This window comes from Phascolarctos cinereus, unplaced genomic scaffold (assembly GCF_003287225.1).
Source record: "Phascolarctos cinereus isolate Bilbo 61053 unplaced genomic scaffold, phaCin_HiC Scaffold_4;HRSCAF=312, whole genome shotgun sequence".
Taxonomy (NCBI): Eukaryota; Metazoa; Chordata; class Mammalia; order Diprotodontia; family Phascolarctidae; genus Phascolarctos; species Phascolarctos cinereus.
In genome coordinates this window covers 665,465,276-665,489,827 of record NW_027555847.1, presented here as the reverse complement: position 1 = coordinate 665,489,827, position 24,552 = coordinate 665,465,276, and the positions used below count along the sequence as shown (strand labels likewise).

At 50.7% G+C, this 24,552-nt stretch overlaps 2 protein-coding genes across 12 annotated transcripts; one reads left to right on the top strand and one right to left on the bottom strand.

Annotated features, from left to right (window-relative positions):
- Nucleotides 1–364: 364 nt before the first annotated feature.
- Nucleotides 365–14,486, bottom strand: STAP2 (signal transducing adaptor family member 2). 11 transcript variants are annotated; one of them, XM_078154007.1, is made up of 15 exons: nt 8,568–8,650; nt 7,793–7,890; nt 6,946–7,017; nt 6,412–6,494; nt 6,276–6,345; nt 5,709–5,809; nt 4,649–4,783; nt 4,359–4,428; nt 3,893–3,995; nt 3,604–3,678; nt 1,712–1,855; nt 1,557–1,589; nt 929–1,021; nt 736–819; nt 365–633 (listed from the first exon to the last, which is right to left on the bottom strand). In XM_078154007.1, the coding sequence occupies exons 2-15, from the start codon at nt 7,820–7,822 to the stop codon at nt 575–577; spliced, it is 1,152 nt and encodes a 383-aa protein (XP_078010133.1). In that variant the 5' UTR covers nt 7,823–7,890; nt 8,568–8,650; the 3' UTR covers nt 365–574. The 11 variants fall into 11 exon arrangements, with proteins under 11 accessions (XP_078010133.1, XP_078010131.1, XP_078010132.1 ...); XM_078154005.1 differs by having other exon boundaries at nt 6,276–6,332; nt 6,412–6,537; nt 7,778–7,890; nt 8,568–8,649; XM_078154006.1 differs by having other exon boundaries at nt 7,778–7,890; nt 8,568–8,649.
- Nucleotides 13,467–23,572, top strand: MPND (MPN domain containing). Its single transcript, XM_078154003.1, is given in 14 exon segments — nt 13,467–13,727; nt 14,156–14,273; nt 14,275–14,425; nt 14,805–15,038; nt 16,712–16,883; nt 17,362–17,446; nt 17,647–17,743; nt 18,455–18,527; nt 18,636–18,712; nt 19,368–19,536; nt 19,774–19,844; nt 21,483–21,572; nt 21,812–21,904; nt 23,027–23,572. Coding segments are annotated over 14 exon segments (1,524 nt in total). The 5' UTR covers nt 13,467–13,720; the 3' UTR covers nt 23,114–23,572.
- Nucleotides 23,573–24,552: the final 980 nt, after the last annotated feature.

The window sequence follows — 24,552 nt, the reverse complement described above, 5'->3', positions numbered from 1 at the left end:
TGCCTCAGTTTCCTGATTGGTAAAATTGGTTTAAAAAGAAAGGCTTTGGACCAGGTGAACCCATAGCTCCCTTCTAGCTCTGACATTCCGTGTTCTTTGTTCTAAGGGCTCTTCCAGCTGTGATAGTCTGGGTTCTCAGGCACTTACTGCCCTAATAGTCTATACTGGGTGTTTTAAGGGCCCTTGCAGCTCTGCTGCCTGTTTTCTAAGGACCCTTCCACCTGTTCTCAGGCCCCTCTTGACTCAGCACTCTTTGCTGGCTCTTTTAGGGGCCTGTTCCCCGCCCCGCCAGACATCCAGGTTTGTATGCAGATGCCCCCCTTGCAGGAGGCCTTGTATAATGACCAAGCCTCACTGCCAGGACCACTGTGCTTCTTCAGCTTTAATATCCAGAATAGGGGGATGGGGTGTCCCTAGTGGAGGTGGGGCTCAAGATGTGCCCCACCCACTAAAGGGTTAAAAGTAGGGGAGCAGAAAGAGGGAGAGACGTCACGAGCAGTATCCCTGAGGTCAGGGCCCAAAGGAGGGCCTGGCCCCACTGATCCTTAGGCCTTGTCCACGTAACTGGTCAGCATCACTTCTCTAGGTTGGCTCTCCTCTGCTGCAGCTTCCTTTCCAGCTCCTCAGTAATATCTGCGCGGCCGGAGGAAAAGAGGGTACAGTTGGCATCTTTCCCCTCCCCCCCAAGTTTGTCCCCTCTCCCACCTCTGTACCCTTGCCCACCATATCCCTCACCTGTGCAGATGGACATGCCAAAAGGAACCTTGGGCTGGGAAGAGCCTGGGGTGACTTTCTTGGGGCCAGCCAGGCCTTTGGGCTCTGGGAAGGACAGGGGGAGGAAGAAGAGGCAGTTGAGGTTCTGTGGGCCCAGCTTGCTGGGAATCACCCAGTGGGAGAAGGGGGAAAGGCTCAGGCAGCACAGCCCTACCTGGCTTGGCCTTGTTGGGCACAGGTGGCACTTTGGGCAGTGGCTTCCCTTGTTTCTTGGGCTTGGGGCCAGGCAGCAGGCGTACGGGCAGTGCTGGGAGGGAGGGAGAACGAAGGCAGTCATATTACGTAGACCAAGAACAGACCTTAGAGACTACCCAGTCTAATCTCCTCTTCTGACAGATGAGGAAACTGAGGCCCAGAGAGGGGAAGGGGACTTGTCGAAGGTCATAATGGCAGTAAGCTGCCAAGCTGGGATTCAAACCCATGTTCCTTGACCCTCCATTCAGGGCTCTTTCAACTGTACCATGTGACAAGTTCTATAATAACTGATAATGATGATGATGATGATATAAACCTCACAAACTCATTGAGCTTTCATCATGACAGCTATGTGAGGGAGACAGAAAGCCTAATTATCCTCATTTTATCGAAATCTAAGGCTGAGAGAAGAGGTAGCTTGTCCAAGGCCACCTAGCTCAGTGGCACACGTCGGACTCCAACCCAGTGCTTGTGGCCATCCAGCACAGCTGGATGACAGGGATGGGGGAGGGGAGATAGCCCTGGTTCCCAACCGTTTTCCTTGTCCCCCTCCCCCAGCCCTGCCCAGGGCAGCTGTTCCTTCTCACCAGGAGCCTTCAGGTGGCAGAACTGGGCCACTTCTGTGGGAGTGTGACATGGATGATCAGGACCGTGGTACGGAGGGAGAGGTCTGTATTAGGTGAGGGCTCCCCAGAGTTGTTCCCCTTCCCTACCCCGCCCCCCTGGCCCAGGGGCCCCTCACCATCTTCATTCACATATTGGGTTGTAGGCTCATCACTGATGGGGATAATGTAGTTCTCATCCTGATCTGGCACAGGTGGCAGGGGTGTGGGTGCCCAGGGGGGCTTGCCTGGGCCAGGCAGCAGCTGGCTCTGTTTGGCATCTCCTAAAGAGAGAGAAGAACCCCGGGGATGAGATGTACCTAAATTGAGAGAAGGGGCAAGTGTTTTTCTAGACACATAGAAAATCTCAGAAAGGTCAAGCTAGAAGGGCCCATGGAAATCGCCTACTCTCTCATCTTACAAGGAGGAAACTGAGACCCCTAGGAAAAATGACTAGTGTCAGGGCCAGGGTTTGAATGCAAGGCTAGAATCTTTGATTCTGTCAGTTTCTTTTTTCTACTACCCCACACTCCCATGAGTCTTTATGTATGTGCCTACGTTCATGTGTGTACCCATGTGTAAGTACCTGTGTATCCTTCCATATTTAACCATAGTTCACTATAATAGTAACTGTACTACTTCCAAAGCGCTTTATTCTCAATAACCCTTTAAAAGAGTCAGGGCAGAAACCATTATCCCCCTTCTACAGATAAGGAAATAGAGGATTAGGGAGGGAATGTTGGTACCCAGAGTCACAGCTCTTAAACTGGAGTTAAGACTCAAACCTAAGCCTTCTGATTCCTAATTCAAGGCTCTTTCTGCTATACTGAGCTGCTTCTAACACACACTTATGTGTCTATGTGTACATGCATGTATGTATGTTCACATTTATATGTAAGTACATTATATGGATGTGTGTTTAGAGATAATAAAAGCAGCTCCCATTTCTATAGTGTTTCAAGGTTTACAGAGCACTTTTGTCAAAACCCTAGGAGCCAGGTAGACCTAGGTATCACTCATTGGCTGTATTTTACCAAGGAGGAAACAATTTGCCTCTGGTCACCCACCTAGTAAGGTGGGATTGGAACTTGGGTCTCCTGAGTCCAAGAACTGACTCAAGTATATGGGGTTCCTAACTGCCTCTTTCAAGATCTTCCTCCAACCCCCAGAAATGGTGACATCTCCCTATTCTGGGTCCTGCTTCGAAAATGTGTCTGGAATTCTTTTCACTGTCTTCTCATATTGTGCTTTCCATTGTAATTGTGTCTCAGTCTTATTCCCCAATCCCTTTCCCTACTCTCATTCCGAGGCTCGGCTCCTGGAGGGCACAGCTTGAGGCTTATTGTCATAGTGACTGTAGCCCACCCCAAGGATCTGCATTTAGTAAGTGTGAACAAATGTATTTAAATGAAAGAACGAATGCTTGTATCCGTATGTGTGTCAATATCATGTGTGTTTTGTACATGGAATCATAAAATGTTAGAACAGGAACAGCCCACAAAGATCATCTTGTGCAACCTCTTCCTGTTTCAGTAGAGAAAACTGTCCCCGAGAGAGGGTCCAAGGTCACACAGGAAGGAAGTGGCACAGAGCCTGCTTGACTTTCACTTCCGAGCTGTTTCCACTACAGCTCCTGGCTTCTCACTATAGACTGGTGAAAGGGGAGGGGGGAGCGCTGGTCAGGACAGGAATCTCTTTGGAAAGGGATTCCATTTCGGACTATTTCTGAGTCTTTGATTCTCTGAGGTCATGGAGACCTGGACTCTGGTCCCACCTCTGCCTTTGTGTCTTTGTACAAGGTCCTTCTTCTCTCTGGGCTTTATTCCACCCACTTATACAGCAGAGATAATAATGATCCCACCGTGTGGGCCGGGGTCATTGAGAGAGTCAAATGAGACAAAGGTTGGGAAGGTGTTTTGGGAAGCAGGAGGCACTAAATGGAAAGGATTATGACAGTTGCTGGGTATGACTGGCCTGCACATATGTATCCATATCCCTGTCTTTTGCAGGGGAGGAGGGGGAGGGCTATCACCTGGCACCCGGGGGGCTGGAGGCTTGGGGACTGTCCATGTGCTCTCTCCATTCTCCTGGTTGGCCTCCACAAACCCTAGAATAGAGAGAGGGCCCAGGAGAGCCGCGAGGAAGCGCAGGAAGCCATGTCAGAGCCCACTCACTGCACAAAAGATAGGGGCAGCCCTGGAGGCAGGGGGTGGACATCTAGCTATCCTTTTAACAACTGAGAGTTTTGGGATTCATAACCAGGCCCGGACCCAGGAGCTGCGGGCCCTAACCCGCCTGCTCCTCGTGACCCCCAGACCTACCTAAGACCTTCTCATAGTCTTCATCTGGGTAGAAGGGGACCAAAGTCCCCTTGGTGTTGGAGACAAAGTAGTTCACTACGTCATGGAGAGAAGAGCAGGAGACCTGGGAGAAGAGAGGGAGTTAGGGGCAGCATCCCCCCGCCCCGCTCCTTCCATGGGATTACCCTGGACCCTGAAGAAGATGGGACACCCAGAGAGTTTCGCGGAGAAAGAACCTAAGACCCCGCCCCCGAGCAGTGGAAGCCGCTCCGGGCCCCGCCCACCCGGCCCTTCTCAGTATGGCCGCGTTTCCCCGTTTCCCCAGGCTCCGCCCACCAGGGTTGGGTCCCAAGCCCCGCCCCCGCAGTGGAAGCTGCTCCGGGCTCCGCCCCTTCCCTGCTAAGCCCGGCCCACCCGGCCCTTCTCATTATGGCCAGTGTTTCTCCGTTTCCCCAGGCTCCGCCCCCAGACATGGCTCCCTGCTCACCGGCTCCTCCACGTCGATGACGTAACCATGACCCTCGCGCTTCACCTTGTAGTGCCTCACCACCTCGGCCCTGCAAGAGCAGCAGCACGTGTCCCCGCCTCATTGAGCCTGCCCCCTTCCTTCCTCCGACCCCCTATGGGGGGGAGGGGCGCGGTGACTGGCGGCTTCTGGCTCCGACCCCGACGCGGTGAACCAGTACGACCGGTCTGGCCACGCCCTCGACCTCCAGCTCCGCCCCCTGTTCTCATTTGCGACTTGAGGGCTTGGCCCCGCCCCCTGCCCCAATTTACCCATTGAGCGTCTGGCGTGTAGTGATGGAGTAGCCTCCCGAGCGGTCGCTCCCGGGCCGCAGTAGCATGTTCCCGCAGTCCGGGTACCTCTCCAGGAGCAGCTGTGCCTCCACCCGGCTCACATTCAGGAAGCAGCTTTTTGGGGTGATAGGGAGAAGGAGAGCCAGTCACCTTCCCCCCAGTCCCTCTAAAGCTCCACCCCACCTGGGTGATCTTAGGCAAGTAATTTAATAATAATATAGCTAATGTTTACATAACATTTAGATAATGATTTAAGATTTGCAAAACACTTTACATGTAGTATTTCATTTGAAACCCAACTCCAGGAGGTGAGTTCTATTGTTATCCCCATTTTACACATGAGGAAACTGAGGCAATTAAGTGATTCCCCAGGGTCTCAGAGCTAATAAGTGTCTGAGGCTGGATAGGAACTCAGGTATTCGTGGGGCTTCACTCTGTCACCTAGTTCAGGGCCTCAATTCCTCATCTATAAAATGAGATGGCCTCTGAGCTTGAAGCATCTGATATCACTCGTCCTAGCAGAGTAAGCCCCATACCCCTAGTTCAGCTCTGAGCCTTGCCCCCAGCCCCTTACCAGATCTCTGGTTCACCAGTTGTCCTACCCCTGATCCCTGTCTGAGCCCTCCCCCTAGCAATGTTCAGCCCTGTCCCAGCCCAGCTGTGCTCCTCCCCAGCATGCCAAATTCCCCATTATTCTAGATTCCCAGGAGTTTTATACTGAGAAAGGCTCCCTCCATTCCTCACAGCCTCAAAAAATTCAACCCCTCATTTTACAGATGGGAAAACTACCTCAGAAGTGAAGGATTTGCCCAGACCTTATAGATTCAGTGGCCCTCCCTCCAGGTGCTAATCACATTCCCATCCTTGTGGGCTCAACTCCTGGACAGGAGGGGCCCTGGGCCCAGGAGGACTAAGTCCGTCCTCCATGGGGCATTAACTCTTGCTACTTCTGGCTTTCACCTCCCTTTGGTTGCCCAGCACTTTCTAACCTAGACCCTGGCTGCCCCCCAGGCAAGGAGGCTGTAGGCAGGAGACTCACGAGGGCTTCTCCTGGGCCCGGCGATCTTTTTCCTTGGTCAGGGCCTCAGCCATCATGTATTTGTGTCCCGGCAGCAGGGTCAGGTTGGATGGGACCTTCAGCTGCAATTCAATTCAACGTAGGCTTACTGGGCCATTCTCCTAACTCTCTGTATCCTAGCTGGGCCACACTACGGGGTTCTGCAAGGGGGGGCCTCGAAAGGCAAGAAAAGGGAGCTAGCTCACTGTCTGGAAGAAACACAAGATGAGCAGGTTGGCTCTCAGGGAAACAGGGACAGATAAGGCTGTGTTCCTGGAGGAGCCCAGCCCTGAGATCTTCAAAGGAGAAGGGGCTGGACTAAGAAGTTGGAGTCCAGAAAAAAAGAAGTTGGATTCAGAGGGCAGAGAGCCTTTCGTTCCAGGGTAGATTTTGTATGGGAGCAAAGCAGGACAGCATGGGCCCTGGCACCTGAGTCCTAGGTGGGAATTGTCTTCTTGAGGGAGGCAGAGGAAGAGGCTGGAGCTGAACCTTTCCAATCCAGGAAGGGAGGAAAAGGGGGATGGTGGAAGAGAAGAGGGGGAGTCTTACCTCCACCACTGTCATGATGAAGCCCTTCCACATCTCCCGAGACTCCAGACTGTCCACCTGCAAACAAGGACTAGGAGGGGGCTGGTGGCTAGGGGCTGTGTCCCCTTCCCAGTTCCAGCCCCAGGGAAGCCTTTACCTTGAATCTGATCTCCTGACCTTCCAATGACAGGCAGAAATGAGTGCCTGGGTCCATGGTGCTGCTGCCCCTTGGGACATCATCTGTCAGTGCCAAAAAGTTGCTCAGGTCCACCTTTTCCACATACTGTAGGGAATGCCAGGGTCTTAATCCTCTCTTTCCATGGGAGAATGGGCTAGATTTCTGGGAGCCCACCCTCCTCCCATAGCTACACAGATCACACTTCCTGAAATGCTCTATACCCCTGGATTGAATCTCAGAATTATAGAGAGGGAGGTCCATTCCCATTTTACAAAGAGGGAAACTGAGGCCCAGGGAAGGGACATACCTAAAGACACACTGCTAGTAAGTGGAAGAGCTAAGGCTAGACCCCAGGATTTCTAGTGTCAAACCTAGGGATCTTTCCACCAAGCCATAGAGTTAGGGAAAGGTCTTGCCCAACCCAGCTGTGGATATATAGGGGATGGAGGGTGTGTAAGGAACCAGAGTGTGTGTTTGAGAGAGGTTTGGGATGTTTTGCCCCTTCTTCCTTACCTGAGGGACTCGGTTTCTGGTGTAGAAATAGATAGTGAGGCCCTGGAGGCCAGCCCAGAACTTCTTATAATCCTGGGGATCAAAGGGGGAGAGAAAGAGGGACAAACATGAGTTAGGGAGGTAAGGTGACCCCTAGAAGGACCCCTCTCACTTCAGCCTCAATAGGCTTCAGGCTGCCCTAGTGGCCTATTCTTGCTCTTGGCCTCTCAAGCCACTCACAGAGGGCCCCTCTAGAGCTTTTATGTTGAAGTCATATGTTTGCCGGCAAATGCTAATGTCATAAGCTTATTGATTTCCCACTGGAGCCACATTTGGAGGTCATGGCTCCACGAGATTATATGGAGACCATGTTAAAGGCACTGCTTTACTCAATCCCCAAAGTGGTCATTAGTGCAGCTTCACCAGCTGATATGCTAAGGAACATGTTAAGATCATAGATTTACTCCAGAGCCAGGCTACATTGAGCTCTATGACCTTATTGCCCTGAATGGGTCTGTCAGAGCTAAAAGGGTCCTTAGAACAGAGAATGTTCTAGGGGGGACTCTAGAGATTACTGAGTTCAATTCCTCTGTTTGCTAGAGGAGGATCCTAAGGCTCAGACAGGAGAAGGGTCACACAAAGCATCAGGGACAGAACTGGGAAGTAGATTCGAAGGCTCCTAACTCTGTCAACAGAGTTCCTGATCTCCTCTCCTTAAGCACACATATCTGTATTTGCATGACCATATGGTCGTTCTAGGTGATGCTTAGAACCACACTTTGGCCCTGGGCGCGTGCGCACGCGCACATACACGCACACACACACACACACACGCACGCACGCGCACACACACCCCGCACATCCTCACAACAGCCTTGGGATCCTGGTATCCTTCCATCCTTTTTTCCAAGTAGTGCTCAGGAGAGCAGGGCTTCCCATCTGTTTTCAACAACTTCCCTTTTCCATCTGCAGGAGAGAGAGAGAGAGAGAGAGAGAGAGAGAGATACAGAGACAGAGAGAGAGAGAGAGAGAGAGACAGAGAAGGAGAAAGAAGAGGAGGAGGAGGGAAAGAGAAACAGAGACAGAGAGAAGGAGGAAGAGACAGAGAGAGAAGGGAGAGAGAGAGAAAAGGAGGGAGAGACAGAGACAGAGAGACATAGAGAGAAGGGAAAGAGAGACAGAAGGAAGGAAAGACAGAGACAGAGAGGAGAGAGAGATAGAGACAGAAAGAGAGAGAGAAGGAGGAAGAGAGACAGGCACAGAGAGAGAAGGAGGGAGAGACAGATAGTCACAGAGAGAGAAAGAAGGGAAGAGAGAGACAGAGAAAGAGACTGTCATGGATAAGACTTCCCTGGCACCAATCCATTGCTCTGGAGCTTGACTACATTGAGCTCCATAATCCCACACCCCTGAATGGGTCTGTCAGAGCTAAAAGGGTCCTTAGAACAGAGAATGTTTTAGGAGGAGCATTAGAGATTTTCTAGTTCAGTCTTCGTTTGATAGAGGAGGGAACTAAGTCTCAGACAGAAGGGTCACACAGAGAATCAGTGACAGTGACAGTGAGAGACTAGAACCTAAGGCTCTTTACTCCATGGAACAGTTCCCAGTCTCCTCTCCCTTGACTCCCACCCTCTTATCCTTACCCTGTCTTTCGGTCCCTTCTTCTCCAGAAAACCCTCATAGTAGTGGGAGGGGAGGGGAGGCTTGGACTTCGGGGCCCTGAGTAGTCCTGGGGCAGTGGCCATGGCTTTGGGAAGGAAGGGGCCAGAGATCCCGGAGTCCAGGGAGCCGGGCAGCTCACAGACAACAGGAGCAGGAAGCAGAGGAACAGGTTTGAAAGGGAATTTCCTCTCCCTCTGCCCCTGGTGACCCTGGGCCCTCCCTTCCTGATTGGGTGTGGAAGTGCAGGTACCAGGGATGAGCAGTAAACCTCTGCTTTTCCAGCTCTCTGTACTTGGAATCACAGTACTAAAAGAGACCTTAGACCAGAAAACGTCAAAGCTGTCCTTATCTCTGATACTCTCTTCTCTCTAGGTTTTCTTAATGCTGCTCTCTCTTAGTTCCCTCCTCTTACCTGTCTGACCACTCCCTTTTAAAGGGCTGCCTCTTCATTCATGTCACACCCACTGACTGTGGGTATCACCCAAGTGTCTGTCTTGGGCCCTCTTCTCCCTCTATACTATTTCATTTGGTGCTGCTCTCATCAGCTCCAGGGATCATCTTTATGCAGATAATTCTCAGGGCTGTTTATTTACCCCTAATCACTCTCCCTGCTTCCATTATCCTTCTCCAACTGCCTGTTAGAAGTCTTAATGTTGTGTAGAAATCTTAAACTCAATTATGTGCAAAACTGAACTCGTTATCTCTCCTCTCCTGCTCTTCCTGACTTCTTATAATTGTCCAGGGGACAGACATCCTCCTTGTCAGCCGGGCTTTGCAGCCATGGTGTCATCCTCAGCTTCTCACTCTTTCACCCTCCTCCTCATAGCCAATCTCTTGCAAGTTCTGTCACTTCTATGTCTCTTGTATATGCCTTGTCTTCTCTGATACTCCCACCACCCTGATGCAGGCTCACACCACCTCGTGCCTGGATGATTGCAATAGCCTTCAGTTTGCTCTCCATGCCTAAAGTCTCTCCCCACTCCAGTCCATCCTTAAGTCATTTGTCAAAGTGATCTTCCTAAAGTGCAAGACTATATTCTGTACCACCACCACCATTCAATAAACTTTGGAGGCTCCCTGTTACTTCCAGGATAAGATATAAAACCCTCCATTTGGCCTTAAAAGCCCTTCAAAATTCGATCCCCTCCTGCCTTCTTACACCCTATTCCTCTCCATGTCTTTTGGGGGGGGGGTTGGGCAGTGGGGGTTAAGTGACTTGCCCAGGGTCACACAGCTAGTAAGTGTTATGTATCTGAGGCCAGATTTGAACTCAGGTCCTCCTGAATTCTGGTGGTACTCTATCCACTGTGCCACCTAGCTGCCCCCCTCCATGTCTTCTATGATCTAGTGACACTGGCCTCCTTGCCGTTCCTTGAATAAGATTTTTTTTTTTAGGCAATTGGGGTTAAGTGACTTGTCCAGGGTCACAGAGCTAGCAACTGTCAAGTGTTTGGTCTCAGGTCAGATTTGAACTCAGGTCCTGCTGACTTCCGGGCCAATGCTCTATCCACTGCTCCATCTAGCTGCCCCTTGGATAAGACACTTTATCTCCCAATAATTTAGGGCATTTTTCTCTGGCTATTTCCCTATATCTTGAATTTTCTCCTTCTAAATCTCCATCTCCTCTATTCTCCTGCTTTTTTCAAGTCTCAACTAAAATTTTGCCTTCTACAGGAGTGCTTTCCTGGTTCCCCTTAATTCTAGTGCCTTCCCTCTGTTGATTATCTCCAATTTATCCTGGGAGGAAGGGAAGAAAGGAGGGAGAGCTTGTTTGAATGTATCTGTGTGTGTGTTGTCTCCTCTGTTAGACTGAGAGCTCCTTGAGGGCAGGGGCTGTTTTTGCCTTTCTCCATATCCCCATGCCTTAGCACAGCGCCTACCACATAGTGAGTAGAGGGCTTAATAAATGCTCCTTGACTAGACCGTCCAAATCATTGATTTGGAAGAGACCTCAGGAGGCATCCAGGCCAGCCCCTGTATGAGTAAGAGTCCCCATGACAACATCAAAGTTTAGTGGTTATCTGGCCTCTGCTTGAAGACCTTAAGGGATAGGAACTCCGTCCATCATAAGGCAGTCCATTTCACTTTTGGATTGCTCTAAGTGTTAGGAAATTTTTCCTAACATTGAGCCAAAATCTTTCTTTCCACAATATAGCACTTTATAAAAGAATTATATAAATGTGAGTTGTTTTTATTCCCCTCATTGCTTCCAGTTCTGTCCTCTGGGGCCAAGAAGGATATGTTTCCCATCTTTCTTCCCCTCAATAGCCCTTCAAATTCTTGAATACATCTATCATGGCCCCTTTGTCTTCTTTTTTTTTTCTTTGTAGTTTAAAAATCTGCAACTCCTTCCACTGGTTCTCACATGTTATGGTCTAGAGTCCTACCACCCTCCTCTGAATAAACCATAGTTTCTTCAATATCCTGTCTTTTCTTAAAATGTGGCACCCTAAAATGAAGGCAGTACTCCACATGTGGTCTGGCTAAGGCAGGGTGGCAGAACTATAGCCTCCTCTGATCAGGATTTTATGCTTCTATGAGTGATATTATATTACCTTTTTTGGCAATTGTGCAAAACTGTTGATTCACGATGTGCTTTTAGTCCACTAAAAACCTCAGCCCCTGTTCACATAAGCTGTTGTCTAGCCATGTCTCCCCCATCGTGTTTGTGCAATTGATTTTTTGAACCCAAATATAGGCCTTTACATTTATTCCTACTGAATTTTGTATTAGATTTAGCACATTTCTCTAGCATGTGAGGAGGTTTTGCTTTGTTTTCTCTTGGTTTGTTTTGGGTTTGTTTTGGGTTTTTTTTTTTTTTTTGGATCCCAGGATTGTCAGCTGTGCTAGCTGCCCTACCTTTAAGTCATCTGAACATTTGATGAGTCATCTGAGGCTAGGCCACCTAAAGTTCTCCTGGTAGAGATCAATCAAGTTGGAATCTGATACTCTCAATTCTTACTTTATGGCACCCCTTGGCTCAAAAGGTGGGCTTTGCCTCGTCTGACCCAGGCGTCTCACGCTCACAGTGCTGCTGGGAATCCTCTCCAGCCTTTTCTAATACCCCTTTATGTCAAGTCCTTGAGGACAGGGATTATCTTGCATGTTTGTACTTGTATCCTGGTGCTTAGTACATTTAGTGCACCTGGTACAGAGTAAATACTCTACCTACCAACCTACCTACCTATCTTTGGAAGGCCTTAAGCTCAGCCCTGTGGGTACAAACAGCCCTATGACATAGGGGCTGTTCTCAAGGAGTTTACATTCTAATGGGAATCAAGACATACATGAAAATAATTATGATACAAGAGAGAATGAAAAGTGCTTAAAATCTAGAACAAAGAAGCTATAATCCTTCTGCAGAAATCTCCAGTATCACTTCCTTTTGGAAATTATTATGGTACTTTGACCAGGATGATAACCTAAACTTCATTTTAAAAAGCTGTAATAGCAACCCAGACTCAAAAGAATTTTTAAATGAGTCAAAGGAAAATACTATGAGAAATTTGAGGAGGGCCAGATTACGGTCAGCTGGTCAGGGATCATATTCCCCATCTGAACAAATGAGGAAATTAAGGCCCAAAGAAGTAACCCCAATAGTAACAGAGCTGGGACAAGAACCCAGGTCCCCCCATTTCAAGGCTCTTTCTGCTACACAGAATGAAACCTGTTTTTAAAAACGACTCTGAGAAGTTCCAATGTGAGATAGTAGAGATGGGAAAAGAATCCTAATCTGTTTCCACACTTCCAGGGGACAGTAACACAGCGAGGAGAACCTTGATTCAGAATTTTTCAGTACGGTTTCTTAGGACTTAGAAAACTATCCAGTCCCATCCCCTCGGAGCAGAGGGAGGCTAACTTCGACAGACCCTGGGGCTGGAACAAGTCAGAATTGAAAGGTACTTTCTAGAAAACCTTCTCATTTGACAGAGGGGGAGACTGAGACTGAAAGAGAGGGAAATGACTCTTTCAAAAGTCACACAGAGAGCTAGAATAAGATGCAGGACTCCTGGCTCTCGGGTGCTACAGTCCCCAGGCATTCCGGGTCAGGATTCAAATTCATATAGTGCTTCAGGTTCACTTTCAATGCCTTCTCCACGAACCCATGCCTTCTGACTCCATAGTAGGATGCCTCTCATGGGTAGCTTGAGTCTAGCCAGGAAAGGTGGGAGTAGCAATGGACTTTTAGCAGGCTCAAAAATGGGGCACGTTATATGCCCAGGCCAAGGATGGAACACTCTCCACCCTTAAACCACAAGAAGAATTAGCAGAAGCGTCCAGGACCGGATTTTGAGGGGAGAAGTGTGGGAAATGAGGAATTTGATCTTGGCTGGAGACCTGAGCAGCACAAAAGATAAAAGTCCAGGCCATCCATAGATCTGGAAGTGACCAGGCGCAGGACCCCAGCTGAGCAAGCAGAAGGTGCCACGTGAGCCGGGAAGGTGTCAAACCCTCAGCAAGTGGGTCCTACCTCGCGCCCCGATTGGCGGGGTCAGGAGGTGGAGTGACTGCTGATTGGCTAAGCCCTTCCAGAAGCTGTTGTTGTTTGGCTACTCGAGGTCTATGGATGCTGCTGATTGGTCGAGAAGGGAGACGCTTTCTAGTCAGTGATCGGGCCATACCTGAGGGCTTTCTGCCACGATTGGCAGATGGCCGCGGCTTCGGGACCAATCAGAGCGGGGGAATGTGGGGGCTCCGGGTGGATGGGCTCTGGTGTGGGAGGCGGGGAGGACCCCTGGCAGCTCTCGCCGGCGCAGCGCGTTTCCCTAACGCAGGCTTTGAGGTCGTACCCAGTTAGAGTCGTGGGGACAGCGTGTGTGTAGGGTACTTGGGGGGGGAGGGGCCTGGCTCCAAGCTCCCTCTTCTCTTTCGGGTCCCTACCCTTGCTGGGCTTGGGCTGTGCCTCAGTCTACCCACTCGCCCAGGCGCGTGGGTGGTGGGAAGAGGGGGAGGGCGGGCGCCCGCCACCCTGAGCCCTCCTCTCCGCCTCCTCGCTCCGGCCGGCCGCGGGGTCCGGGGCGGGGACACACGGAACAGCGTCACGTGCTGGGAAGGAAGCAGCCGGAGCCGGCGCGGAGCTGGAGCCGGGCGAGCGGAGGCGGAGCGGAGAGGCCGGGCCGGGTCGGGCCGGGCCATGGCAGGTACTCAGGCCGGGGGCAGGAGGGGCGTGCGAACGCGGGGGCGGGGGCAGGCCGACCCATGGACGCCCCCGTCCCGCGCGCCCCACCAGCCCCCGGGGGTCTGGCTCGGCCTCCCCTTTCCCATTCCCGCCTGCTCGTCTGGGCCTCGCCTGGATCCCCTCGACCCGTGGTCTATCCTATCCCGGGATCCTGAGCCCCTCCCCGCAGGCCTGGCTCTTGACCTCCCGAGCGTTCCGGGTCCGCCATCCCCACCCCATCCCCACCCCAGGCAGCTTCTTCGAATGCCTCGGTCCCGCCCCCAGACCCGCCCCCCAGCCCTCCCGGAGCGTCCCCGCCCCTCGCCAGTGTGCCCTGTCTCCCACGCCCAGCCTGCCCCCGGGCCTCTGCCCATGCCCACTTTGCTTCCTCCTGCCTTCCCGTGTCCTCAGCCCTAGATCCCCAGTCCCCTGCTGGGGCCGGCCTCGCCGGGGAGGAGGCGCTGGAGGAGGAAGAGGAGGAGCCCGAGCCGGAGCCAGGCCCCCGAGAACCCCGAGGACTCGGAGAAGGCAGCCCCAGGCTACGGTCTGGGCGGTGGGGCCGGTGGGATGGGAGGGGGCGGGCGCGGCTGCGTGCTGACCCGGCGAGGAATCACGCTGCGGGTACTTCTCAAAGATGCCCTCATTGAGCCCGGGTCTGGCGTCCTCTCCATCTACTACCTGGTGAGAGCCCGGGCAGGAGCGGGAGGTTGGGGGACCCGAGCGCTGTGCCGACCCCACCACCCCTCTCCAGGATTCAGTTTCCCTGTCCATAAAATGAGGGTCGGTGGGATGAGCAGGGCAGGGCGGTTAGATGTTCCAGTTCCACGGCCCTCCCACCTCGGACTGTCCATCCTCTGGGTTCTAAGCACCGCCCCCACCTCCCCACCCCCGCCCCCAGTTGTTTGGCCTGACACTACTTAAAAATCTTCAACCTGAACCTGTTTTCCTGTCTGTGGAGGAATTCTGCAGTTGGGTTTGGGGAGATTGTCCAGGAAGGCACTGCTCTTATTCTAGGCCTCTCCCTTTTTTCTGCCCCTCTTCCCTTCCTTTCCCATTCCAGGGGAAGAAATTCATTGGGGATCTGCTGCCAGATGGGAAGATCACCTGGCAAGAGACTGGCCAGGTCTTCAATTCACCCAGTGCTTGGGCCACCTATTGCAAGAAGCTGGTGAACCCCGCCAAGAAGTCAGGCTGTGGTTGGGCCTCAGTCAAATACAAGGGTCAGAAATTGGACCAGTACAAGGCCACTTGGCTGAAACGGCACCAGCCCAATGCTCCTTCTGCTGCAGAGGAGGTGAGGTTGAACTAGGGGTGCAGTGAGGGGGCTGGGTGAAACTGCTCCATTCTTTTCCTGATTCACTTCCATCTCTGTCAATAATCTCTTACATTTCTATGGCAAATTTACAGATTTGCCACAACTGTCTGAGGTTAGAGTGCAAGGATTATTACCCCCAACTTACAAAGTAGTAAACTGAGGCTCAGAGAAGGCAGTAAAAGATGAAGTTGGTATTCAAACCTAGGTACTCTTACCACTTAATCACCAATTAACACTTCCATTCCAATCAGTCAAGACTTTGCTGGGCTTTCTCCAACCTAGTTTCCCTAATTCCCCCAATGTGGTTCAGCCCAGAGAGATCTAAATAGTAGCATATTGACTGTGTCAGAGGTGGGAGAGATTCCTGGGTCTGGGGGTGGTCAAGGCAGACCTCTTGAAGACGAGCCTGAAGGATGGAGATGGGAAGTGAAAGAAGGGCCTGGTTAAAGGCAGAGAGATGTAATCAAATTTAATATTTATAAGGAGTTAGGGAAAAGACTTAAGGGGGCTACAGGATAGGGGAGGGAGAAGAAGTTGCAGAAGGAGGCTGGGTCCAGATAATCAAAGTCTTCTAACACTGAAGAGTGGAGATTTTGGGGGCAGTGGAAGCCATAGATATATGAATGGGTGAGAAATGTGACCAGAATTGGCCTTGAGAGGAGGAGGTTCACACTGGAACTGAGTTCATATGTCAGCGGGACACTTACTGGGCAAGACACTTAACCTCTATAAGCCTTGGTTTCCTCCTCTGGAAAATGATGTTCTTATCTATAAAATCGTTCTTGAACTACTGACCTCAGGGTTGTGAGGAAAAGTGCTGTGGAAACCTTGGAGGGCCATAGAAACATGGTGGGTTAGGACTCTTCGGGAAGATCATTCTGCAGACCTAGGCAGGAAAGACCAGAGGGTCAGAGTCTGGGTAGGAGGGACAGAAGCCCAGGCCAGAGCCAGGACTCCAGGGATAGAGCCTGAGCACAGGAGGAGGAGAAATAGCACTGCTTCAAAGACCACTGGTTTAGCCCCCTTGGTGGTCATTGCTTATTGTAGCCAGTAGGGGGCACTAGGCAAATAGAATTTCGGGTCGGAAGGACCTTTCTATCATTGAGTCAAAGGAAAGGGTTTGTTTTTTTTTTAACTTTTTTTGTGTCTTGTATCCCTTTTGCAGTCTGGTGTAACCTATGGATGGACCCTTCTCGGAATAATATTTTTAAGTGCATAAAATAAAATACACAGGATCACAAAGGAAACAAATTACATTAGAAAAGTTACATGATTGTGCATCCATAGCCTGTATCAGATTGCATGCCGTCTTGTGGAGGGTGAAAAAATTTAGAACTCAAAATCTTATCAAAGTGAGTGTTGAAAACTAAAAACAAAAAAATAAAAACCGTTACAAAATATTTTTTAAAAACAAGGTCACAGACCCCAGGTTAAGAACCTCTGATTTAGGCCAACTATCTCATTTTGCAGATGGGGAAAGAGGCCCGGAAAGACTGAGGACCTTTCCCAAGGCCACATAGGTAGTAAAGAGCAGAGCCGGGATTTCAGACTCTTATTTGCTGACTGCCGATCCACTGTTCTTTCCACGAGGCCTCCAGGGCTGGCCCCGGACTGCCTAAGTGACCAGGCTTTGCTTGTCTCTGTCTACGTAGAGCCTGGTCAGTGAGGGTGAGGAGGAAGAACTGTTAGAGGAAGAAGAGGAGGAAGCAGCAGTGGCTCGGGAAGGGAAGATGCTGACCCCAGCCTCGACCTCAACCCCCGTCCTCGTGGAAGAGAAGGGCCGGAAGCAGCTGGGAAAAGTCCTGACAGAGTCTCCCAACCCAGGTATGTCTGGGCCCTGCTGAGCAGTGGCAAGATCCCTGAGCTGGGAGTTATGAAGTCTGGTGTGGGAGTCTTAGTTTGCTCCTGACTCGCTGTGACCTTAGGCAAATCTCATCTCATCGTAGAGCCTCAGTTTCCTCATATGTAATAATACCCATCCTTCCTCCGCTAGTGTGGGATTGTAAGGGTCAAAGGAAAGACTGACTGGAAAGGCCTTTGGCTGGGACATAGGCAGTGTTCTTGTGTAGAAATGAGGCGTTCATCCCCACTTACCCAGTGAAGTAATTTTTATAAATTGTCTTTATGTGGTATGTAAAATTTGCACTGATTTTCCCCACGCCTCATGACCTGATTTCTTTTCCTCCCCAGCCTGATTTTCCTTATCTGGTTCTCTAGCCTTGGCCCAGTTCATTTCCCAGTGAGCTGGGTTTAAGAATAGGGGCGTGGCAAAGGTTGATTCTTCTCTCCTCTGCCTTCACAGAGGCTGGACCCCCTGGGAAGCGGTCAGAGAACAAGGGCCGGGTGCCAGTCCGATACTGCACCCTGGGTAGCCGGGACTTGGCCAGGTTAGCCCTACTACCCTGCTCTAGTCCTGGCAAGGAAACCATCAGTCCAAAACTCTCAGCATGGGCACCCCTTCTGGCTCCTGGGAAGAGACCAAAGGGCTTTGAGCTGGGGAATGGGGTGGGGGCTTTTTTCCCTGGGGCTGTACCCTGTTGGAGGGAGGAGTCCGTGCCTGAGGTCATGGGGGCTCCTGGGCCTGCAGGAATCCGCATACCCTCGTAGAGGTGACGTCCTTCACAGCCCTCAACAAGTTCCAGCCTTTCAACGTGTCCGTGTCTAGCAACGTGCTGCTTCTGCTGGTGTGTGGCCCCCCTAGTCTGCCCTCCACACTCTTGGGCCCCCTGCTTCTCTCCTTCCTCTGTATTCCTGAGCCTCTCCTCCTTTTCTTCTCTGTTCCCCTGGGCCTCTTTCCTCTGTCCCATTGGAGCTGCCTCGTCTTCTTTCTTAGCCCCGTAGCCTTTTGACTTCCTCTGTTCCCTCGGACTTCCTCCCCTCTCTTTCCTTTTTCTGGACCTTCCTCCTTCCTTCTTATGTTCCCAGTGAATAGACATATGTAAGCCGACATGGGTGCAAATCCCTGAAGGGGCGGGAGTGAGTAGCCAGGATGTGTCCCCCAGACTCGGGAAGCTAGAGCTTGGGCTATATATTAGCCAGATCAGGTTTTTTGAAATTCCATGACCTGTAAGGGCACAGTTGTGATGAGTGTGATTCTCCCCCTCTCCCCAGTGCTGTTATGGCTTCTGGTAAAGCCCTAGAAGGTCAGAGAAATCCCCAAAGACAGACTCACTCAGGGGAGGTGGGGCCTGGCCCTTCTCTGGTTTTTAACTCTAGTTAAAGGTGGTGGCCATGGCTTCCTTAAAGTTTGCCCAGGGATTTGCCAGAGCAGAGGGGGGAGGGGGAAGAATTGGGGGCATGATGATTTGACTGCTAGGCATCTGTGATGAACTGGCTGTGGTGGTGGTGCAAGGCTTGGCTGCTCCTCTGAGCCTGTGCCCATCCTCTGGTCTCAGGACTTCCACAGCCACTTGACGAGGAGTGAGGTCGTGGGCTATCTCGGAGGTCGCTGGGACACCAACAGCCAGTGTGGGTACCTGCTGAGCCAGGGGAAGGGTTGGGGAGGGCGTGGAGGATTGGAGAAGACCAGCAGCCCTTGGCAGCCACTCTGATACCTTCTTTTCCCCGGTTGGGCAGTGCTGACGGTGCTGAGAGCCTTCCCCTGCAGGAGCCGTCTGGGCGATGCTGACACAGCGGCCGCCATTGAGGAGGAGGTGGGCCTGATGTAGAGCGGGGGGCGGGGCGATGTGCCCAATGTGTCTTCAGCTTCTTTGACATCTATTGGTGGCATATGGCGATGGGAAGAAGGGGGGTTGATGGGGGTATGTTGTAGTTTGGGTATGCATGTGTGTTGGTGGCAGTAACAACTCAGTTGTATAGAATTTTAAGGCTTACAAAGCGTTTTTCTCACAATAGTCCTGTGAGGAAGGCGTTACAAGCATTATTTTTGTCAGAGACATCAGCAAACTGAGACTCAGACAAGAGGCAACTTGCCGCAAGTCACATGGAAAGTGGCAGGTCCTGAATTCAAACCTGGGTCTCTCCCGACTCCAGCGCTTCCATCGGGCATTTTCCCAGTGCATGTTCTTTATACTCCCACTGTGAGATCAGTAATCCCAATATCAGTATTTCCATTTTAGACACGGAGATACAGAGGCTAGCAGAGGTTAAGTGATTCACCCATGGTCCTACACCTTGTGGGATTCAAGCTGAGTTCTTTTCATTATGCCGTGTGTGTCCATGTGTCTCTTTTGGGTAGAGGTGTGTGTGTGCAAGCACCCATGTGGATTCACGTGTGCCTCTTGAGTAGGGTGTGCATGTGTGTCTTACCTGTCTTCCGCTTTGTCCCCTGCCCCTCCCCCTTCTCAGATCTGCCAGAGCCTGTTTCTTCGTGGCCTATCCCTGGTGGGCTGGTACCACAGTCACCCCTACAGCCCAGCTCTGCCCTCCCTGCAGGACATCGATGCCCAGATGGACTATCAGCTCAAGCTGCAGGGCAGTGGCAACAGCTTCCAGCCCTGCCTTGCCCTGGTGTGCGGTGAGCTCAGCTTGAGGCTTGTGCCCAGGAGGCCCAGGCTGGGGAGGAGGGAGGAAAGAGAAGGGGCTATGTGAGTTCTGGAGAGACTAACACAGACAAGAATACCACCAGGCCTGGTTTAATAATTGAGCTTGGCATGAGAAATCAGCAACCCAAGTAGCAGAGAAGGGAGTGACTGCCAAGCCTATCTCCTTCCCAATTTCTTCCTGACTTTGGCACTTTCCCTTCTTTTCTCAGCCCCTTATTACTCTGGAAACCAGGGCCCTGAGTCCAAGATTTCTCCATTTTGGGTGATGCCACCACCAGAGGTAGGTAATAGTTGCTAATCCACAGCAGAAGATTGGCACCTTACATTAGGAGAGGGACTGGGGGGGGGGTGAACAGTGGGCAAAAGGAGAAGAATCATCGGAAGGGCCTTCTGAATTCTCCAAAGCACATTCGATTCTATTAAGTAGAAATAATTTGAAAATTAGTGGCCCATCTACAGCATGTGTGGTATGCATCAGTGGACCAGAACACCAGCATTACAACTCCTTACAATTCTGTAGTGCAGCCAGAGGCTCCCAAAATGCTGTCTTCAGTCACCCATCAGTGAAGGAGAACGGATAAGTATTTTTACCTCCACTTCACGGATAAGGACGTGGAGGCTCAGACAGGTCAGATGATGTGCTCAGAGACACAGGTATTGGAACCAGGATTTGAACCTAGTTCTCTTGGCTTCAGGATGTACTTGATCCCAGGATCACTGGACGTGGGAGTCAGGAGAGCTGGGCTTGACCCTCGGCTCTGACCATGGGCAAGTCATCTACCTCCTTTGACTCTCCCCTTCACCTGTCTGATGGGGACAGTACTGCTGGTATGGCTGGAGGAGGGTTGTGGTGTGGAAGGCACATCCCTGGAGGAATGGGAGCTGTTTTTATAAGAGCAGTGTTCAAGCTGAAAGGGCCTCCAAGCCCGTCTGGTCCAGTGCCCTCATTGTGCGGAGCAGGAACCGAGGCTTGGAGAGGGAGGTGGTAACTTCTCTCTAAAGCCACACATCTCTGATGCCAGAACCAGTACTTTTCTCACAGCTGGTGGTGCTGCCTCCCTCTCGGGCCTACAGCCTCTACCTATACTGGTGACCCTATCCTTCTGAATTAAACAGAACACTGTAACCATGATGGATGATTGTAGTGTAGAGCTCCACCCAATAGGAAGTCACCATGTAACACCTTGAGAATGCTGGGGGGTGCTTGAAATGGAAATTTGACTCTGGAAGGGGACAGGGACATCTTCAGTGCAGCGGATGGTCCTTGTTTGACTGATCCCCCAAGGTCACTGCCCTGAGATGGAATGGCAGCAACAACAGCCACAGCCAGTCTCCACACTCGCCGAATGTTAGAATTGAGAGGGGCCACAGAGGTCATTTGGCCCCATCTTGTTTTACAAGGAAGGAAACTGAAGCCATAAAAACAGGTGACTTGCCCAAGGTCACATAGCCAGTGAGGGCACTGGGTTCACAGCAGGCTTGGATTTGAATCCTGGCCCTGCTCCTTCCTACCTGTAAAACTTCAGGCAAGTGATTTTCCCTTTACAGACTCCAGTTTGCTCATTTAGAAAATAAGAGTGTTGGACTTAATGATTTGTTTTAAGAGACCATCTTAAAAAGCTACAATCCTGCAATTCAGTTAGTCTAATAAATGTCTATTGATAGCTGACTATGTGTTGAGTACTAGCAATACAAAAAAAAGGCAAAAACAGTTTGTTTCTGCCCTCAAGGAGCTTACGGTCTAATGGGACACACAGTATGTACTAATAAATAGGTAGTAGGGCTGAGATTCAAACTCAGACACACTGATTCTTACTTCCCTGCTCTATTTTACTGTCCAGCCTTCTACTGGGCTTCTTCAGAAAGAGGTCTGGGTGGAGGATGGTGGGGGGATGACCCACGCTACCCTTTTCTACAGCAAAGGCCCAATGACTATGGGATCCCCATGGAAGTAGAGATGACTTACGTGCAGGATGGGTTCCTGACCAATGACATCCTCCATGAAATGGTGAGACCACAGGCTCTGGGAGATCGGATGAAAGGCACCACCTGGAAACCCAGGGTCTGACGTGTGTGGGAAGAGGAGGAATGGGAGGAGGTTGTGAAGGGAAAGAGTCTACCTTGTCCCAGAATCCCAGTCTGGCTCTGGAGCTCACAGTTCCTGGGAAGGTTGGGCCCTTCCCAGGCCTGGAGCTGACTGGCGCTAACATTGGGCGATTTTCCTGCCTCACTCTGGCCCTGATGTAGATGTTGCTGGTGGACTTTTACAAAGGAGCCCCAGATGTGGTCAAGTTTCAAGACCTGTGGAACCAAGAGCAGACCTATCTGGACAAGCTGAAGGTGAGAAGGAATCCCAAGTCCAGCATGCCCAGCATGCAGTGCTACCTCTGTGGTGCTCCCTCAGCCTCTACTATGGCATCTTGCACATAGTACCTGCCGACTTGATTTGGAGGCCAGAGTTCCAGTGGCAGGCAAGCAATTGGCAGATTCCTGAATTAATGTTCTCTTTAGTCTTCCTTTCCCAAGGATAACTGCATGTTTATGTAAGGACTTGATTGTGACCCAGGTATGTCTGAATTATTTAAGTATTTCTCCCCACATCTGGGAGCTAAACTCCTAAGATATATATAGATATAGATATATAGAGAGATATATAGATATAGATATGTACACATACATATATATATAACTTGTGGTTTACACCAAAACCTAGGGCATGCATTTGCAAGTTGTTTTTCCCATTACTCTGGAAACTGGATAGCTAGCTGGTGCTGGACCCGAGTCAGGAAAACCCAAATCCAGCCTCAGATACTTACTAGCTGTGTGACTCTGGGCAAGTCTCTTAACCTCATTCAGCCTCCATTTCCTCCTCCATAAAATTGGGATGATACCAGCACCCACCTTACAGGGTTGTTGGGAGGCCCTCCAAATGACATAAGATACGTAAAGCACAGCAAAATTGCAAGTGCCATATAAACGCTCTTCTTCCTACGGGGGAGGAGCCATTAAGTGTGCTCCTCTCGCCTCCCCAGTAGATCCCTTCCTGACAGCTGACATGGTGCTTTTCCTACAGCCTTCTTCTACACTATGAGCACCTCCAGGCAGAGGTAGTGCTCCGAGTCCTTGCTTACCCCTTAGTAGGAATGAGATGATCGGCTCCCAGAACAGATGTTAACGAATGAAAAACGTTTTTTAAAGTTCTCACCATGTGTCAGGAACTGTACTGTTACACTAGTTTCATGATTTTGCTGAGAATTAGGGTAGCTCTGTTTGTGACCATAGGCAAGTCACAACTTTCTCAAGCCTATTTTCTGAGTAGAAAAATAAGTTACCAATTTATTTCTCACTTCTCACTCAGGTTTGGAGATGTTTCTGTACAAATTTGGAGGTAGGAATGGGCCAGAAAGCCTTTTCAGGAACTTTTCAGGGCCTGATCCCGTAACTGCTGGACTTTGATTTCAGGTCTCCTTGGCCAGCAGGACACCAAAGGACCAAGGTCTGTGCCATGTCTTGGAACAGGTCTACTGTCTCCTTAAGAACAGCAGCTGAGGCCAGATAGCTTCTGGATTCTGATGTATTAAGGGTGGCAGGGGAGAGCTGATGCCCCACAGCCCAGGGTGGCCAGCCCCTGGCAGGGCTGGCATCACCCTGTACCATGTGAACTTCTGAGGCAGGAGCTGGTTGTTAATGGGGGTGACCAGCTACTTTGTACTACTGACCATTGCCCTCAAGGTGGGAAAGTGGCTACTAAGTGTCTGGCTCTAGGGATGGGGGGTTGGGGGAATGCCAAGCCTGGAGGAGCCAGACCAGGCTTCTCTGTGTTTCTCCAGTTCTTTGCTGTGTTGCATGTCAAGGTGTCTGTGTTCCCCCTGCCCTATTGGGCCTGGGCTGTAGGATGTAAGCTGGTTTGGGGGGTGGGGGGCACAGTTGTTACTGTGCAAGTTCATTCAGGTGTAACTTATTTGTGCAATGGTAGTGTTCAGTCAATAAAGTGGAAAAAAAAAGTCACATCACGTTCTTGGTTAATATTTTCTGACTCTCGGAGGGCAATCAGGCCCAGGGCTGAAGAGACTCCTTGTAGTTCCTATGGTTTGATTATAATGGAGCCTAGAGAGTGGATGAATAATTGAGTACTTAGAAGGATTCGACCTATTTCACATCCTTTTGCCCTCAATGGGCAAACTTCAGCAAAGCTGCTGGGCCTCCTCGAGCTGTGTGGCTGGCTGGACACACAGCTGGTGCGGGTGTAACAGGTATGCCAACCAAGGCAGCTGCAGAACCACAAAGTTTGAGCACAGGGAGGCAGCGGTGGTTTCCAGGTTAGCCCCTGATGGCCACAGCACAGTGGAAGGAGGGCTGGCTCTGGAGTCAGAAGATCTGGGTTTGAATCCTGTTCTCACCTCTTATATAATCCTTTACGGTCTACAAATGCTTTACATACATTATATTTTATCCCCCACAACTCTTGAGAAATAGGTGCTCATCCCTATTTTACAGATGAGGAAACTGAGGCTGGGAGGGTGTGATTTGCTGAGGGTTCCAGCGCTAGCAACTGCCCAAGACTGGTCTTCCTGCTCCAAGCCTCTAATCACTACATCATGCTGCCTGATGTTTACCAGCTGTGGGTGATACAGGATGCAGCATCTCCCCTCTTTAGGCCTGTTTCCCCATTTGTAAAACAAGCATGTTACCAGAAAAGTGCTCTGTGAACTTTAAATTGCCATAAAAATGGGAATTGTTAGTACTACTTTCTCACTTTTGAATTTCAATGGCTGTGACTCTGCAACAAGCCTACATGTCTGCTTCACAGGTGGTGATGGTGTGAGGCTAAAATGAAATAATGGATTTCATGAAGTCCAGGGCTCTTGAAAGTGCAAAGCACAGTACCACACATCAAGGCGCTGTTCTAAAAGTGGGCTGAGTCCAGGAACATGCAGTGTTAGTGCTGGCAGTTAAAAATTGAGGCTGTTCACTGAGAGTTCCCCCTT